The sequence below is a fragment of the Aethalodelphis obliquidens genome, unplaced genomic scaffold (assembly GCF_003676395.1).
Source record: "Aethalodelphis obliquidens isolate GAN/ISIS:26980383/991018 unplaced genomic scaffold, ASM367639v1 scaffold2, whole genome shotgun sequence".
Taxonomy (NCBI): Eukaryota; Metazoa; Chordata; class Mammalia; order Artiodactyla; family Delphinidae; genus Aethalodelphis; species Aethalodelphis obliquidens.
Window position 1 is genome coordinate 91,745,112 of NW_020837946.1, and position 20,036 is coordinate 91,765,147.

Below are 20,036 nucleotides of genomic sequence, written 5' to 3' on the forward strand. Positions count from 1 at the left end.
CTGGCGACCACCATTCTACTCTCTATGACTATGAGTTTGGGTTTTTTAGAATCTACATAAAAGTGAGATTATACAGTATTTGTCTCTCTCTGTCTGACTTATTCCACTTTGTATAATGCCCTCAAGCTTCCTCAATATTGTCACAAATGGTAGGATTTCCTTCTATTTTTATGGCCAAAAAATATTCATCTCTCTCTCTCTATATATATATATATACTTTGTATATATATGATATAAATATATATATGTGAGATATATACATATATATATATATATGCATAACATTTTCTTTATCCATTAATCTGTCTTTGGACATTTTATCTGGTTCCATATGTTGACTATTGTGAGTAATGTGTCAATGAACACAAGGGTACAGAGAGAGAAAAATATTAAAAGTCCTTACCACAAAAAAAAGGTAACTCTGTGAGGTGATGGATATGTTAACTAACCTCACTGCAGTAATCATATATATATATATATGATTATATATCAAATCATCATATATATATCAAATCATCATGTTGTGTACCTTAAAATTACATAATGTTATATGTCAGTTATATCTCAATAAAGATGATACAAATTAATTAACCATAAAAATAAGATATCACCTTTTATAAGATGTTATGTTGATTTTATTACAATGCTCTAGAGAAAAGAAAACCTCCACATAAAATGTGCTTATTGATTTTGTGACACAATTAGATCTAGAAACCAAAACGTGTGAAAAGAATGGATCTAAGAATCAAGGAAACAAAATTTTTATCTTTATTCTCTAATTTGTGATCTGCAGACTATGTTGATGTTAACTGACCTCTGAAAGTTTCTATGAAATTGAGAGATTTTTACAGTCTGCCCCAGTAAAATCATAAATGGATTTTACAAATTGAGCTTAGATAATTACAATGATATAGGGCTGTCTAATTTTTTGTTTTGTTTTAACTCAAACATCAACTGCATAAAATAAGGTTTGAATGTAATATTGCCTCTTAAGCAATAAAAGACAATTATTTATATCACTGAAGGGATTTAGAACAACATCTAATACTTGAATTTTTGTTAACAAATTCTAAGAAATAGATGTTTCAAATCAGAGTGCCTCAAATAGTTACAGAATTCTGTTGTTGCCTTGTTATCCATCTGTCAAGGACACCAATAATCACTAAAAGGCATGCATTAACCAAAACTAAATCTACCAACAAGAAGGATATACAATAAAAGTTTAGTGGTTGAAAAAAAGAAAAGAAAGAAAATGAATGCCTGGTCTTTGCTCCATGGAGAGGACATGCCTTAAACTGAAACTAATAAAGGGAAAAGCAGAAGCAAGAGATGGAGAAATAGATTATAAACAGAAGGAGAAAAGAATAGAAGATTGTAGAAACAGAAGATTATAAAGAAGAAGATAAAGAATGAAACTGTGCTCTGTTGGCCTCTTGATACTTTGGGATGCCACCCTACCTCCCCTTCTATTTTTAGCTAGATGAGCTAATAAGTTCCCTTATTTTGGCTTATACCAGTTGGAATTGGGCTTCTGTCACTTATAACCAAAAGTGTGCCAATGAACATAGGGCCCACTTGGCCTGGTGTGGGTTCTCCAGCTTTGAAAGCAAAAGAAGGCAACACTCAATGCAGTAACTTTGTGCCAGCAGGGACAGCCATGGCCACAGTGGCTGCGGGAGCCTAAGTCCAGCCTCAAATGGTGTTCTAGACAGAGACCTTAAAACAGAGACACACACATCAAACATAAGAGGACTGGTGCTAATAACAGGTAAGTCACCCTGGGGAGCCTCACATACAACTACAAGAGACTTGCGTAGTCCAGTTATACATGTGTGGACCACAAGACAACAAATCGTGAGTGTTAGAATTAATGGGAAATTATTTGTACCTATAAGCTAAAGAGGCTTGGGGGGCATTCTGGTTACATGTCTAATACAGGAGTAGCGTGAGCTTTCCAATAGACCCCCATATTCTATTGAGATTCAGATTTCTATGGTTTGACCAAAGACTTAAATTTAGTCTTTCTGTCCTAGATGCAATACACATACTCCTCTTCTACCTTAGAACAAAAGAGACAGAATAAAGAGAAAAGCCAAGGGACGTGGGTGTGTGAACCTGGGCGTGCCCATGTGTGCCTGTGAGCCCTCTGGGGAGTGCTGAAATGTGAGTTTTCAAATGGAGGTAGAATTAAGCTGAGAGCATCAGTATCGTAGCAGCAAGCACTTGGCCATGTGCTCTTCTTTTCCGTGGGATAACTGGAGGGATTAGTGCTTAGCAAACACAACCTAACTTGTGGAATGTCCTTGGATCTCATTTCTCTAAGTAAAATGAATATTTCCTTTTAGCACTGCCATTAAGGAACACAGTATCAAGAAAAACTGAAGGATCAAAAAAAAAAAAAAAACTAAAGGATCAATAAAAGAGAAGTCAAGATGCCACTAAAAATGTACATTTTAAGATGCAGATGTGTATATAACAGCAAACCAAAGAAAACAGGACTGCACAGACCTATAAATTTTTTTTTAACATCTTTTCTGGAGTGTGTATATATATATATATATATTTTTTTTTTTTTTCACTACAGTGCCCATCAAGGGCTTCTTTTCTTTTCTTTTTTTTTTAAATGTTTTTTTTGATTATTTAAATTTCTTTATTTTATCCATTGTATCTGTCTCTTGGCCACTGAAGAGCTTTGTGGGTTTTTTTTTTTAACATCTTTATTGGAGTATAATTGCTTTACAATGTTGTGTTAGTTTCTGTGGTATAACAAAGTGAATCAGCTATACATATACCTAGATCCCCACATCTCCCTCCCACCATCCCTAACCCACCCCTCTAAGTGTAAACAGAGCACCAAGCTGATCTCCCTGTGCTATGTGGCTGCTTCCCACTAGCTATTTATTTTACATTTGGTAGTGTATACATGTCAGTGCTATTCTTTCACTTTGTCCCAGCTTACCCTTCCCCCTCCCCATGTCCTCAAGTCCATTCTCTACTTCTGCTTCTTTATTCCTGTCCTGAACTCCGTAGGTTCTTCAGAACCTTATATATATTTTTTAGATTCCATATATATGTGTTAGCATATGGTATTTGTTTTTCTCTTTCTGACTTACTTCACTCTGTATGACAGACTCTAGGTCCATCCACCTCACTAAAAATAACTCAATTTGTTTCTTTTTATGGCTGAGTAATATTCCATCGTATATATGTGCCACATCTTCTTTATCCATTCATCTGTTGATGAAAACTTAGGTGGCTTCCATGTCTTGGCTATTGTAAATAGTGCTGCAGTGAACATTGTGGTACATGACTCTTTTTGAATTATGGTTTCCTCAGGGTATATGCCCAGTAGTGGGATTGTTGGGTAGTATGGTAGTTGTATTTTTAGTTTTTTAAGGAACCTCCATACTTTTCTCCATAGTGGCTGTATCAATTTACATTCCCACCAAGAGTGCAAGAGGGTTCCCTTTTCTCCACACCCATTTATTGTTTGTAGATTTTTTGATGATGGCCATTCTGACTGGTGTGAGGTGATACCTCACTGTAGATTTGATTTGCATTTCTCTAATGATTAATGATGTTGAGCATCGTTTCATGTGTTTGTTGGCAATCTATATATCTTCTTTGGAGAAATGTCTATTTAGGTCTTCTGCCAATTTTTGGATTGGGTTGTTTCTTATTTTGATATTGAGCTCCATGATCTGCTTGTATATTTTGGAGATTAATCCTTTGTCAGTTGCTTCATTTGCAAATATCTTCTCCCATTCTTAGGGTTGTCTTTTCGTCTTGTTTATGTTTTCCCTTGCTGTGCAAAAGCTTTGAAGTTTCATTAGGTCCCATTTGTTTATTTTTGTTTTTATTTCCATTTCACTAGGAGGTGGGTCAAAAAGGATCTTGCTGTAATTTATGTCATAGAGTGTTCTGCCTATGTTTTCCTCTAAGAGTTTTATAATGTCTGGCCTTACATTTAGGTCTTTAATGCATTTTGAGGGTTTTTCTTGTGTATGGTGTTAGGGAGTGTTCTACCTTTATTCTTTTACATGTAGCTGTCCAGTTTTCCCAGCACCACTTATTGAAGAGGCTGTCTTCTCTCCCTTGTATATTCTTTCCTCCTTTATCAAGGGTAAGGTGACCTTATGTGTGTGGGTTTATCTCTGGGCTTTCTATCCTGTTCCATTGATCTTTATTTCTGTTTTTGTGCCAGTACCATACTGTCTTGATTACTATAGCTTGGTAGTATGGTCTGAAGTCAGGGAGCCTGATTCCTCCAGCTCCATTTTTCTTTCTCAAGATTGCTTTGGTTATTCAGGGTCTTTTGTGTTTCCATACAAATTGTGAAATGTTTTGTTCTATTTCTGTGAAAAATGCCAGTAGTAGTTTGATAGGGATTGCACTGAATCTGTAGATTGCTTTGGGTAGTATAAGTAATTTCAAAATGTTGATTCTTCCAATCTAAGAACATGGTATATATCTCCATATGTTTGTATCACCTTTAATTTCTTTCATCAGTGTCTCACAGTTTTCTGCACAAAGGTCTTTTGTTTCCTTAGGTAGGTTCATTCCTAGGTATTTTATTCTTTTTGTTGCAATGGTAAATGGGAGGGGTTCCTTAATTTCTCTTTCAGAATTTTCATCACTAGTGTATAGGAATGCAAGAGATTTCTGTGCATTAATTTTGTATCCTGCAACTTTACCAAATTCATTGATTAGCTCTAGTAGTTTTCTGGGAGCATCTTTAGGATTCTCTATGTATAGTATCACGTTATCTGCAAACAGCGACAGTATTACTTCCTCTTTTCCGATTTGTATTCCTTTTGTTTCTTTTTCTTCTCTGATTGTTGTGGCTAAAACTTCCAAAACTATGTTGAATAACAGTGGTGAGAGTAGACAACCTTGTCTTTTTCCTGATCTTAGAGGAAATGGTTCCAGTTTTTCACCATTGAGAACGATGCTGGATGTGGGTTTGTCATATATGGCCTTTATTATGTTGAGGTAGGCTCCCTCAATGCCTACTTTCTGGAGGGTTTTTATCATAAATGGGTGTTGAATTTTGTTGAAAGCTTTTTCTGCATCTTTTGAGTTTATCATATGGTTTGTTAATATGGTGTTTCACATTGATTGATTTGCATATATCGAAGAATCCTTGCATTCCTGGAATAAACCCCACTTGATCATGGTGTATGATCCTTTTAATGTGCTGTTGGATTTTGTTCACTAGTATTTTGTTGAGAATTTTTGCATCTATGTTCATCAGAGATTTTGGCCTGTAGTTTTCTTTTTTTGTGACCTCTTTGTGTGGTTTTAGTATCAGAGTGATGGCGGCCTTGTAGAATGCATTTGGGAGTGTTCCTCCCTCTGCTATATTCTGGAAGAGTTTGAGAAGGATAGGTGTTAGCTCTTCTCTAAATGTTTGATAGAGTTCGCCTGTGAAGCCATCTGGTCCTGGGCTTTTGTTTGTTGAAAGATTTTTTTTTTTTTTTTTGCAGTACACGGGCCTCTCACTGTTGTGGCCTCTCCCGTTGCGGAGCACAGGCTCCAGACGCGCAGGCTCAGTGGCCATGGCTCACGGGCCCAGCCGCGGCATGTGGGATCTTCCCAGACTGGGGCACGAACCCACGTCCCCTGCATTGGCAGGCGGACTCTCAACCACTGCGCCACCAGGGAAACCCTGTTGAAAGATTTTTAATCACAGTTTCAATTTCAGCGCTTGTGATTTGTCTGTTTATATTTTCTATTTCTTCCTGGCTCAGTCTCAGAAGGTTGTGCTTTTCTAAGAATTTATCCACTTCTTCCAGGTTGTCCATTTTATTGGCATAGAGTTGCTTATAGTAATCTCTCATGATCTTTTGTATTTCTGCAGTGTCAGTTGTTACTTCTCCTTTTTCATTTCTAATTCTATTGATATGAGTCTTCTCCCTTTTCTTCTTGATGAGTCTGGCTAATGGTTTATCAATTTTGTTTATCTTCTCAAAGAACCAGCTTTTAGTTTTATTGATCTTAGCTATGGTTTCCTTCATTTCCTTTTCATTTATTTCTGATCTGATTTGTATGATTTCTTTCCTTCTGCTAACTTTGGTTTTTTTTTTTTTTTTTTTGGTTCTTCTTTCTCTAATTGCTTTAGGTGTAAGGTTAGGTTGTTTATTTGAGATTTTTCTTGTTTCTTAAGGTAGCATTTATTGCTATAAACTTCTCTCTTAGAACTGTTTTTGCTGCATCCCATAGGTTTTGGGTCATCATGTTTTCATTGTCATTTGTTTCTAGGTATTTTTTGATTTCTCTTTGATTTCTTCAGTGATCTCTTGGTTATTTAGTAGTGTATTGTTTAGCCTCCATGTGTTTGTATATTTTACAGTTTTTTTCCTGTAATTGATATCTAGTCTCATAGCGTAACAAATATAAACAAGCACACAAAGGTTGAAGATTTCGCTTTAAGCCTGAGGACAACATCAATAGAAAACAACACACATAAATGCCCCTCATGAAAATTTGAAGTATAACATCAAATTCAGTATGTGATTCAGCCTTTGGGAATCTGAAAATAATAAACAGATATGTAAAACCGTTGTTTCTTGATATGATTACAGAAATCGTATCTAATTTCTACAGTATAACCATTACATATAAAAAAATCATTAATTTATGGTTAGCAGATATTTGATCCAGTCCAAAATGTCCATAAGACATTTGGTACATGGCAAAAGCTCCTTGAAATTTGGTCCTAATCAAATCACGTGGCATGGGATGAATATGCTCATGGATGTTTTGGATGGGACCAAATATGAAGGACATTTTGGTGTGTCTTATGGACATTTTGGTCAGGACCAGATATCTTGCAGGGTTAAATTATACCAGTTTTCAGTAATAGTCACTTCACCAGCTACGAGCCTAATTGAAAGGTCAACCAAGGTAGGATTCTGTGTCCACAGAAATGTCTCCAATGCTTCCTTAATAACTGAATGCTGTCACACTTGAGCTGGTTACCTACATTTTACAAACAAATATTGTCCTAAGCAGACTTAAGGGGCTATTTAGTGACCAGAATAAATAGCATGCACTAGAAGGAAATGAACCACATACAAACAAGGCACTCACCTTTTCTTCCTTGAGGATCGTGGCAGTTTTCATGGACGCACAAGCCCCAGGCTGACCAGGAAGATACTATACAGTCTGTAGAGCAAGGGATATTGCAGAGCTGAGAAGCTGAAGGGGCAGGTCCCAAACACAATGTCTTTTCCACGGGTCTAGAGACTGCATGGATGGGAAAAAAAAAATGGCCCGAGTCACATTCTCTGAACATCCCTAGAATTTTTCCCATCTTTATTTGTGTGCCTGCCTTGCTCACATCAGCTTTATGGTTAAACAGATTATATGCAAACAAACTATCAACACTCTTCCAATATGTACCACTTAGCTGCACATTATTAGCATGTAGGGTGAGGAAAGGCAAGGAAAGACAGTGACAAAGGGCACTCATTTGAGTTTCCTGTTCGACAGAGTATTCCCTGGGAATCCAAGAGGACTGGAAACCTAGATTATTATCTAGAGTTATGAAGTTGAAAAAAATTAAGTGGCTTTGTGAAGTTCCAAGATGAGTCTATCTCAACTATACAGATGACTGGGTTGTTATGAAAAATTCAAAACTGAAACCCGAGGTGGGGTGTTTAGCATAACCAATCTACTGCTCTTACTCCCCTGAGGGGTGGACCTCTCGAAGACACGGAGGAAAAATGGTTTTTAGAAGAAGAAGAAAAATCAGGATCTGCAGTGGCAGAATTAGTCCCTGGAAGTCAGTTTCATTAGAAAGCCTACCCAGAGGCACAAGGAGTGTCTGCGGAGCCACAGGAAATGCCAACTAGGAACCTTCCAGCCCTTCCTGGTATGCACCTGCGCCCGGAGGATGCCCAGAACTGGGTCAAGGCAGGAGGCAGTAATCATGTGTGCATCAGTGGTGCTCCTCGAGTGTCCTCTCTGTGCAGACCCATGCTGAGAATCATGAAAATACACAGATGAAGAAGAAGATGGGCTCCTGATTCTCATGGAGATTATAACATAATAGGAGCTAGGAGAGCAATATCCCAAAATGACCCAATAAAAGAACAGCCAAATGCCTGACTACACTTGCACAGAGTGATCCCACACTAAGTGGGTTTCGGAGCAATTCAGAGTTTGTGAGCCAATGGTTTAAGACCAGACGGTTTTATCTTATGGGTTGCCTTGTACTATGATTGAAATATTTCCTATACGTCACTTCCATCTGTTAAGCAGATCAGAAGTGCTTCAAAGATGGAGACTGGTATGAGACAATAGGGAGGTAAATCACCCCATCTACTTTACTTCCTCACTCTTTACATAAGATGTGAATTGAATCAGATACAGATCGAACTAAATCACAGCTGTGACCAGCAGAACTCTGAATGGAAACCAAAGCAAGAGCAAAATCAAAAAAATACTGTCACGAAGATGTTTTAACCATCGGGGAAAGAAGTGGAGCGGCTTGAGGTATCTATGAGGGTGAATGGGAAAAACAAAGGTTGCAAAGGAAAATGATAATAACGGTTTGTTTGCAACTAATTCTTTTACAGTTTACCGAAAGGATTTGACCTGACTTAAAATAAAAGACAGGAACAAAGCAAGATTGCTAACGTAAATGTCAAATGTCAAGCCATGTGGAAGAGACAGGCCAGGGAAGAGAGAGCAGATATTGGGGGAAAGTAAAGGGGTTTCCTGGGAAGGCTGAGGAGAGGTGATGATCAGAGATTGTGCTGAAGATAACAACAGCTGGGTGGGGAGGTTGGAGTGACCAGGACTGTGCATGTACATATGACACTGATGGGTAAAGAAAAACCTGTGAGATGGGGGAGGAGTTTGCAATTCCTCCCCCAGGAGTGAGTAAAAGACCAACAAGCAGCCATTCACTGAGTACATCATGCATTCATTCAAAAACCACTGAGTACCCGTTTAAATTGGGCGATACTGGATGGTGTCTGCTTTCAAGGAACTCTCAGTCGAGAAGGGTACGTCAAGTAGCATTTGAACAAGATTGATGGAAAGAGATGCTTTAGAGTATTGTATACATAGGAAGCTGCACAGCCAGAGGTCTTAAGGCAGAAGTGTGTTTCGGTCCAGGCCCATGCTTGGTTAGCATGTGTTCTCACAAACTCAAACTTTAGTTCCAAAAACAAAACCTAAGTAATGATGGAAAAGGACATGGGGGCATGTAAACTGATTACTCTGGCTGTTTAATAAACATTTAGTGCATGCCAGGCACTGTTTATAAACATCAGTTCATTTATCCTGCATAACTTTGAGATATATACTATTATTATTCCTACTTTAAAATGGGGAAACTGAGACACACCTTACTCACTTGCTCACATTCCCAATTAGCAAGCAGTGGAGCCAGGATTTGGAACAAGGTGGTCTGGTTCCAGAATCTGTGCTGTGAACCACTGCTCTATGTGGCCTCATCATCGGTCATTCAACCTACATTGCTAAGTACTTACCATGAGTTAACACTGTGTTAGGTGCTGAAGCTAGATTTGTAGTGAAACAGACAAGGTCACTTGTCCTCATGTAGCCTCTTTTTCAATGTGAGTTGGTACTAAGCATTCATGAGTCCACGAGCCTCAACAATAAGACTAGAAAGCCATTATTGCTGCTTCTCTTTCCTTTGCCATGGCTGTCTCCCCGTCACACCAGACAGAACTTAAGTGTCTGACGATCAATGCTGAGAAGGTACCCCAAACGTCTCAGCTCCAAGACCCAGCAGACACTTGCTGCCGCAATCTCTGAACGTGAGGTTGGACCCTGCAGTTGAAACTGGTCAATGCACCAGCGCAATACCTAGGCTCACAGCAGGTCTGAACTAAATCTCGTTAGAAGCGCCAGAACGGCTTAACTGTCCAGAAGGTAGTTAAGCCTTAGGGTTGGTAGTGCAGTTGGAAAGAGACTGGGGAACTTGACATGAAGCTGCATGTGTCCAGGACAATGTTTTTACAGATATTATGTTTATTTGGCTTATTTTTGGAGGGCTGTTGATGATTATTGGGAGGTGAGGGGTTAAGTCCCCTAAGGTCCCCTTTGATAAATACTTAACTGTCAATCAACTGACTGTTTGACATTAGGGCTAATGGTACTAAGATATGAAATTAGGGAGAGACATGGTATGCTGGTGAGGAATGGGGGGATTTCCCTGGAGGCTACTAAGCGACATAATTGGAGGCCCAGGGGTGGGAGTGAGGCCATTTGTCAGAGCACTCATGCCTCTTCAGCACCTGCTGCTTTGAAAGACAGTAGATCTTAATCCATGTCAAATTCTTCCAGTCTCAGGGACATGTCTAAGATGTTTCATTTAGGCATTGAATCAGTGGGCTTGGGTCAACTTTTCTCTATTTCAGCCCCCTGGGATCCATTTGTTCTAGAAATAAATCATGAGTAAGTCACGAAGCACTTACCAGCTTCAGATCACTTAGGTAGTCAACTCCCCAAGAAAACTGAACACAGGATATCGCTACGCCTATCGACTCTTAGAGCTAGAAGGGGAGCTTTAGAGCTAATTTAGTTTAATTCAGCAATTTTACTGAAAAACTGAATTCCAAAGACCTTAGGTGGTTTCTCCAAGTTCACTCAGCCAGTCCAAGGCAGAGCAAGACCTGAGCCTTGTCCCTGGTGGCTGACTCACCTCCACCTGTTCCTCTTGGTTTTCCTGCCATGGAGTGAAGGCATCAGTCAGAATAGATGAGGTCATTCGTACCAAGCATATTTTGTTTATGAATCACAGTGACCACAATGGAGGCAACCAGTGACACGACAGATCCAAGATATTCATGAAGGTTGCAGGCTGTTTAACCCTTTAAACAAAATCCAAATTCCTCTCCTACTCTATTGCCACGTCAATACTCCTTCAAGCTCCATCCCACACCTCCCTGACGAAGCAGGAGGTAGTGAGACCAAAATGTGCTCCACTTTAAACAACTGTTCTTTTATTTGTAGCTGTTCATGATGTAATAAAATTATCCTGGGAGGTGGGTGGGGTAGGGGGCCATACCTGAACCACCTCAAATTGGATGGTCTGGGTAGTTTACTCTCTACTGAGCCCTCAATTCTTCTTGACCAAACTCCAGCCATGATGCCTGTGGGAAGAGAAGCTGCTGTTCTAGTCACCTGAAATCCTTTCTCTAGATATACTGACTGAAACAACTTTATTTCTATCTGCTAATAACTGTCTGCTCTAATGCAATGGATGCCTGCTGCAATCAGTGTACCTATTCAGTGAAGGTCTATGCTGGTCCAACTTTCTCCAGCTGCCTTAGACCATGTCACCTTGACACCTTCTGCCATTCCTGTGTTGACCAATTGCCTGAAGAGGTAAGCAATTACCCAAGGTTTTATAGGCTATTTAGGTTTTGTAGGCTGCAATGTTAGTCCCTATAAAGACCTCTCATGGCCACAAAGTGTTAAAGAGACAAAGTAACTTTTAACTCAGGTCAACTGAGATCACTACATAGCAGTAGCTTTCTAAAGCTAGGGAATATATTACAGTCTGATAAGTGATTGTACATATGCAGTAGTCATTAACGCTTTGAATATTTCGGTGCCTAACCTGGAATTTTTCATTTGCAATAAGAAATTATTAAATTGACCTGCCTTACAAGAAATGTGCAAGTCTGCTACTAATGACTGCAAAGTCACCTTAAATAATGAATTACTCCATGAACAGAATGCTAATTAACAAAGGGGGTAGGAATATGCTGGAGTTGATACATTTAATGTTAAAGAAAAAACTGTTCTTAGTTCTAGCAATGTGCATAGTTCATGATTTTCCTTAAGGACAAAGTGATTTTAGATGAACATACAAATTCAATCGAAATGATTTGTAATTAAGAAGAAAAATGCCTATTGTTATCATTAGCATGTGACCACCACTGTAAAGAAAACTGAGTGCCTTCACATCTCCTTCTTTGAAACTAAATCAAGCTCTGATCCAAACTAATTTGAATCAACACAGAAATAAGTTGACAAAGATTCAATAAGAGTATATTACCCCCCCCACCCCTACTGCTGGCCATTTTGTAAGATCTAAATTTCAATGCCATTTAATGCCTCAAAAAGAAATTAAATGGAAATTGCATCATCATCATAATTAGTTAATTATAATTAATAACTAGGTACCCTCTGTATTTTATTTAAAAAATGAGTAATGTTTGCTTAGAGTAAAAAATGTTATCACAGGAGCCAATGGCATTTTCTTGTTTTTTAATATGTCTATTATCAGATGAAACATCAAATGAGTCTTTAAAAATTTAGCGAGTGTTTCAGGTAATTCTGCCATGGCATAATGGAACTCAGCTTTCCCTCAGAACAGAAAGAAAGATCTTGATCATGGGCAAGAAGTTAGTCAAACATATTGATTTTTTTCCAGTACTTTCAGGGAGGTAGAGATGAAAAGAAAGTAAAGGTGATGCTACTTCCTGGGAACTCTTAAAACCCGGATGATTTTGCCTGCTTTCTCTCTTAGGCGTACCTGAGTACCCCTGCATTCTATCTTCAGTAGATTTTACATAAGATATTTGATTTGCAGAAAGACATCAGCCTTCACAAAGAACTTAGACCAAAAAGTTATATTCACTTCAATTTTCCAAATCAAACGTAGGCCCTGTCAATCCCAAAGGGAATTCTCACTCAAAACTCAGAACCCCCTCGTTCCACAGGGTGTCCAGGAAATCATAATATAAACAGCAATTGCTCAGAGTTAATTCAAAAATAATGAAAAAGCCTACTTATGTAAAAATGCTGCTTTCTAAATGGTTTTTGAGAAACAGTATTGCCTCTGGCATATTCATTTAGGGAGCATACTGACTTGGCAGAAATTCAATCCACCCAACTGCTGAAATAAATAGGTTTCTACAAACTGAAGGAGTCAAATGGTTGAAGGGGAAAGATAAATAATATTACAGTTTTAACCAGAAAGCTATTTTCCTTAAAGAAGCTTCATGTATTATTTCAATTGCCTTTTGCCACTGGGATTTGCAAAATAATACATCATTCTTTTAACTTAGTGGTTAGAATAATAGCAAATATGTCTTCTAGCACTTATAGGCAGCTTAAAGAATTAAATCCCATCTCATCCTATTAGATCTAATAAAGCTTAATTTTAGCCATATTGTGACTCTCTTGGCAAAGTACTGTGCGATACAGTTTGGCAGGAGGATGTATGTACCATAAATATAATATCTAAAAATAATTATTTCTAATTGCGGGAATTATGTGAAATTTGGCCACATGTCAAAAAATTTTCCAAATTTCATTCATTTCACATAGTGAATTAGAAAATACCTACCAACTAGTGATTTTCTTAATGCTACAGAGTAACAACATGATAAGTAAAGATGGAAAACAATATTCAGAATAAAAATGGACAAAATAAATGAAGTATGTATTCAGTTTTAGAAAGTAATTAGATTAATATCCAACAATTACAAAATTAGGGAAGAAATACAGTAGCCTTCAGACCTATATTCATATATTTCTTTATGATATATTCTCTCCTATTTTTAATTAATTTTATTGGAGTATATTTGATTTAGAATGTCGTGTTAGTTTCTGCTGTACAGCAAAGTGAATCAGTTAAACGCACACATATATATCTTCACTCTTTTATAGATTCTTTTCCAGTATAGTCATTACAGAGTACTGAGTAGAGTTCCCTGTGCTATACGGTAGGTTCGTATTAGTTATCTATTTTATATATAGTAGTGTGTATATGTCAATCCCAATCTCCCAGTTTATCCTTCCCCCACTTCCTTTCCCCCTTGGTAACCATAAGTTTGCTTTCTACAGATGTGATTCTGTTTCTGTTTTGTAAATAAGTTCATTTGTACCATTTTTATAGATTCCACATATAAGTGATATCATATATTTGTCTTTCTCTAGCTTACTTCACTCAGTATGACAATCACTAGATCCATCCCATGTCACTCCAAATGGCATTATTTTATTCTTTTTTACGACTAATATTCCATTGTATATACATACCACATCTTCTTTTGAAAATTTCTTTCTGATCGTTTCTCAGACTAGTAATAATTAATTAGGAAAATGAATAAGTGAACACTATGTCCCCTTCTAAAAAATTCTTAAAGAGAAATAAAATGAAAAAACTAGGTTTAAAAATATCAGTATTAAAGGCCAAACCTCAGGAAAGGTAGGTGTTTTAGAGGAAAATGAAGAGCAAGGTGGGTGTTTTTGATGTGATTCTGAAACGTACTTAAAATTATTACTGGGGCTTCGCTGGTGGCGCAGTGGTTGAGAGTCCGCCTGCTGATGCAGGGGACACGGGTTTGAGCCCCGGTCTGGGAAGATCCCACATGCCGCGGAGCGGCTGGGCCCGTGAGCCATGGCCGCTGAGCCTGCGCGTCCGGAGCCTCTGCTCCGCAATGGGAGAGGCCACAACAGTGAGAGGCCCGCGTACCGCAAAAAAAAAAAAAAAAAATTACTAAAAGTTTGATGGAGAGGATGAAACTAAATTATAATGATTATTTTCATCTTAAAATTTAAGATTAAAGGGACTTCCCTGGTAGCACAGTGGTTAAGAATCCGCCTGCCAATGCAGGGGACATGGGTTTGAGCCCTGGTCAGGGAAGACCCCACATGCTGGGGAGCAACTAAGCCCATGAGCCACAACTACTGAGCCTGCGCTCTAGAGCCCGCAAGCCACAACTACTGAGCCCACGTGCCACAACTACTAAAGCCCACGCACCTAGAGCCCATGCTCCGCAACAAGGGAAGCCACAGCAAAGAGAAGCCTGTGCACCACAACAAAGAGTAGCCCCCACTCACTGCAACTACAGAAAGCCCGTGCGCAGCAACGAAGACCCAGTGCACCAAAAATAAAAAAATAAATAAATAAATACATTTATAAAAAATAAAATTTAAGATTAAAGTCATTCCTAAGTTATTACCATGAGTTCACAATAAGCAGCCCACCCCTATATTTTCTTAAAGAGCAAAGGATGACCAAAGAAGCCATTAAGGCAGCTTGGAACTTGGAGAAGGAGGGCTGTAAAGCTGACCCTCCACTGGGTACACATAGCATCACTAGCCCAATTCTTTTTCCTTATCAACCATATCCAACCCATCAACTGAGGAAAAACAGAGGTGACCGTAAAACATCCCTAAGTCCATTGGGCAAGAATTGGAAAGAAAAAGGATATTTTAAAAATACAAAAAACAAAAACAAAAATGTGGTTGAGATAGAAATGTGTCAGAGAGCAGGGACAGGGAAAGGGACACGGAACAGGAAGATCTGGTAAGAAAGGTCAGAAGGTGGCAAAAGAAAGCAGACCTAAGTCTCCCAGACTTCAGTACCGGTCACAGGATGCCCTGTTACTCCATCAGCAAGAAGGGCCTTCATCTGATTTAGAAGGTCTGATTTAGGTGGATATAGAAGGTGGATGTTTCAACCCAGGAATAACTCAATGGAAATTTTAAATAATGGTAACGAGAAGGGGAAATCCATGTTCTCTGAGGTGACACAGTCCTCCAAGAACATCACAAACTCCAAAGCTTAAAGCCATTCCTAAGGGGCCACAAAAGGGGAAATATGTGGTGATTATTTAAGAGAGCCAAGAACTATTGCTCTCTAAAACAAATATGCACACCATCCTGTTTTTAAAGGAAGGGAAAGAAAAGGGCTCACTGTACCTGACAGCCTTGTTAGCACACACTGCTTTAAATTTGCAAATTGTTTTAGACTGAACAAGTTAATTTGACTCCAAAGGAAGGCTCATGGGATTCACCAGGTTCCTAAGTAGTGAGGGGAATGAGACACCGCCTAAAACATTTTTAAATGCAGAATAGTTCACTCTTTTGTACGAGAAATTGCATTATACATTTTTAGAAGTAACACAAAAATTACAAACCAAAACCCCTGCATTGCAAAACTGGTTGAAAGTTCTTTTCCTCCCAGGCCTATTCATACATTACAAGTCCTACTTTCTATAGCTCTTCACTATGTCAAGGCTAATATTATAAAGTAGTAGCTTCCCACTTGGATAAACCAGTGGGGTCTAAGGTAGATCCAACTCAGAAGAACTGGGTCAGGACTGGAAAGGGTAGCAGAGAGTGCGGTAAGGACTTATATCTTCGAAAATCTTTACGATTAGCAGGTCAGGGAGTCAATGTTCTGAATAATTTATTGAGTATGATTTTGAAAAGCCAGTTGGCCAAATACCAATACTATCATTAAAATCCATTAAACTGAAAGTCTACCACTACCTGTGTAAATTGGGCAAATTGTTTAGCAATTGATCTTCTGTAAACTAAAGAGACTATCCAATGTTTCTCACCTTTGTTGTGTTACCTCCTCCCCAAGGAGCATCTGTAAACATTTTTTCCCTTATTTTCCCTTTTTCCCCTATAACATTTTCACACCACAAATATACTGTGTGTTAAGTAAGTTTTATATACATACACTTTATATGTAAAAAGTGTAAGATTTTTTTCACCCCAAGAACCTTTTTTTGTCCCCTTGGGGGCAATATCATCTCCTCTGGGAATGCATGGACTAGACCACATATTGACCTTAAGTTTGTAGACTAAGCAGTCTACAAGTATATTCCGGTTCAATTAGCAAAATATTCTATGAGACAAGTACTACTAGTATGTCCAGTTTCCAGTGCGACAATTGAAATTTTAAAATTCTGCCCCAGCTTCTATAATTAGCAAAAGCAGAGGCAGGACCTGAACCCGGCCAGTGTGATTCTGGTTTTCCCTTTTCTTCACCATGTTAGACTCTTCCAGCTCAAGGCTCTGAAATTCTTGAATTCAGTGCACATTTTCATGGCTGTAGGTTGGAATCTATCTTTTTAATTTGACTACAGTGCTTCTCAGTACCTGTGTTTTGCTTATTTTGAATCTACATGCTGAATTTTTTTTTTGCAATAATCAGGAGCTAATACATTAACTAATACGATATGTTATTCTCTGGCAGAATTCTGATGCATACAGAGAATACAGACATTTAAAACAGCTGAAATGCTGTAGAATTTTACAAACTTTGTCTTTTGTTTAGACAGTAGTCAAGTTATTAAAAAGCTGTCTTGAGAAGTTGCATACTCCAATTTTTTGTACATTTAAATATATCATCAGAGCAAAACAGGTTATAATATCAAAAAGACAGTGATTTATGTTTTAAAATATTACAGTTGCTTTCTATGAAGTCTTAATTTGAGAGAAAAAGCAACAAAAATAATGAGATAATTATTTAATTTAAAAACACAATTAGATGATTTTATATTAAAAGCAGTGTGGACGTACTCATAGCTTATTTAAATGCAAATAAACATTAATTCTGAAAGTATTCCTACGTATTTTTAAAAGGGAGGGTGAACTGAATTTTCCAAAGTAATATAGATGTCTTTATATCATAAAATGAGATACAGCTGCACGCAACAATTTTTTTTTTTTTTTAATGTTTGTATATCTTTTTTTTTTGCGGTACGTGGGCCTCTCACTGTTGCGGCCTCTCCCGTTGCGGAGCACAGGCTCCGGACGCGCAGGCTCAGCGGCCATGGCACACAGGTCCAGCCGCTCCGCGGCATGTGGGATCCTCCCGGACCGGGGCACGAACCCGTGTCCCCTGCATCGGCAGGCGGACTCTCAACCACTGCGCCACCAGGGAAGCCCCTATGGTAAAATGAGAACTTTAACTGCTCAAATATTTTATGAAAATCTCATTCAACCAAAAGCAGAACTTCTAGAAGACTCTATTGACAGTACATTCATAGTGGAAGTTGTAAAGAAAGTAGGGAAAGGAGCTGCTACCCCAGAACAAAGTCTGACAAATGAGAGGCTATCTTTGGCAGTGTAGACATGACAAGAGCACTGGCAGAAAGCAATCTGAATGGGATTAACTGAGATTCTGTCCCCTATAGTCCTACTTAGTGGCAGTATATAGACACTATTTTTCTAACCCTCAAACTTTTGATTGGCTAAATATAGTATGGTTAACATAATAAGAAGTGAATTGTCCTAAAGAAGGAGAAGAAGGAGAAGGAGGAGGAGGGTATGAGTTTAAAGAAGAAAAAAGATAAAGAAGCCACCAGAGAATAAGAATTTGGAGGATAAAATTGAGGCAGAACACTGTGCCTAATGGCCCAATGAAAAATGCTACTGAGTTGAAGAGTACGATGTAGGATAAGTCTCTTCATTTTTTTCTTCCTCCAAATCTTCAGGAAAGCATCCATTTCTCATTAAATCATTGTTTCATCGGAGCTCTATTTGGAGACTGCGTTCAGAGACTGAGCCTTGTTCCAAGACGGAGATGGGTCAATTGGGAACCAGCCATGGATGGTCCTGCTGCACCCTGGCTTCCCTTCAAGTTCCTTAAGAGTTGGTGACAGACGCAGGAGCTGAGCTAGACTTGCACCCAGAATTCAGAAATGAAAGTTCCAAAAGCCGTGGGCTAAATCTCATAAGATGGAGTACATTTTATGGTGTAGGCTCACCCTGAAAGGAATTCTGACCACCCCCCCCCCCAAATTACAAGAACACCATGGAGGATTTGACAGAATAAAGCTCCAAGGGGGCTTGTGGGGCTGCATGGGAACTCTCCGATGAGCACACGTTGTAAAGGCTTACACACATTTAAAAAGAAGGAAACACAGCCAAGACCATATGTTAGTGAGTTTAGCATGGCATTATAATAATGTTATAAGGGCTAAAGCTTGGAATAAATTGGGCCTGTAAAAATGCTAAAGAATGCAAAAGAGGGCAAGGGGCACTTTAAAAGTTTTACGGTAAAAAAAAAAAAATGACTGGATGACTTTTCAGCTTGGCAAATAGAATAATGAGACATAAGGGGAAGAATAGCAATGATAGTTTAAGAGTTAACATTTACTTTTCTCAGTGCCAGGTACTGAGCTAATAAGCATTTTATGTTTACTGTTTTATACGATGCTTATAACAGCCCTGTGTAAACAGAGCTATTATTAATTGGTCTTATTTTAGGCTTGGAGAAAACAGGTTCCTAGAGGGTAATAAGTGACTTTGTCCAGGTCACACAGCTTGCAGGGGACATGGACAGAGTCTGAACACAACATTCTGAGTCCAGAGCCTGCCCTTTTAGGCACCTTTCGAATTAGCATTGTTGCTGCAATTACTGAAATCCTTGTCTCCAGGTGAAAAAGGTAGAAACATCTTGGTTAAGAAGGGATCAAAAATCTAAAGTAGACAAAGATCCTGTAGCTTCTCAAAATAAAGTTAACCTCCTGCTCCAGGTAAATTACAGCCCGGAATAGATGGAACTTATAGAACCAATGCCTCAACCACTGCTGAGATGGGAGAGAAGGGCCCACAGGTTTGCTGTTTCCCTTTGGTTTGCAAACCAAAACATCCAAGCCCTCACCCCACAGAGCTGTGGAAGGCCTGGCCCTGGGAATGGGTCTGAGGATTCCCCCAGAGTGCAAGATCACTTCCTGGGGCAGATCCCACTTCCCCTCTGGACCACTGGGCCAGTTGACCCAGGTGCCTCTGGGGCCTTGGTTCCACCACTGCAGGTGTAGGTCCAAAATCCCCCTTACTTCTCCAGCAACCTTAATCCCCACAGGCACGGTCAACAGGCAGCCTCTGTTACTAACCTGTAAGTTAATCAACACCACCAAAGCCTTAAGGATACCATAGGGAAACTACATCCATCCATAAAAAGCAATTTGCACCTCAGTGTCAGAGTTTAGTGGCCACACCCCATCACAGGGAACCAACTTGCCTGGCCTTTCCTTCCCAAACGCCAGGCCCACTGCTCCCATTTCTTGAGGGCTTGCTTCCCTCAGAGGGCTCCCTGCCCTGGAGCAGTGGTTAAGAACACAAGCTCCAGAGTCAGACTCTACATCAAATCCTGGCCCTGCCATTGTGACTTTAGGCTAGTTACTGCCAGCGTAGAGCCTTCTTTCTTATGGGTATAATGGGGAATAATAATGACTCATCTAAAGCATTTATATAGCACTTATGTCTCATAGCAGTGTCATGTACAAAGCAAG

At 39.0% G+C, this 20,036-nt stretch overlaps 1 protein-coding gene across 1 annotated transcript in view; it reads right to left on the reverse strand.

Annotated features, from left to right (window-relative positions):
* The window catches only part of THSD7B (thrombospondin type 1 domain containing 7B), a 765,597-nt gene that overhangs the window by 491,881 nt on the left and 253,680 nt on the right, over nucleotides 1-20,036 (reverse strand). Inside the window, exon 5 of the mRNA XM_027132057.1 lies at nucleotides 7,093-7,248. Within this exon, the coding sequence (XP_026987858.1) occupies nucleotides 7,093-7,248 (156 nt within the window). The remainder of the gene's footprint in view (nucleotides 1-7,092; nucleotides 7,249-20,036) is intronic.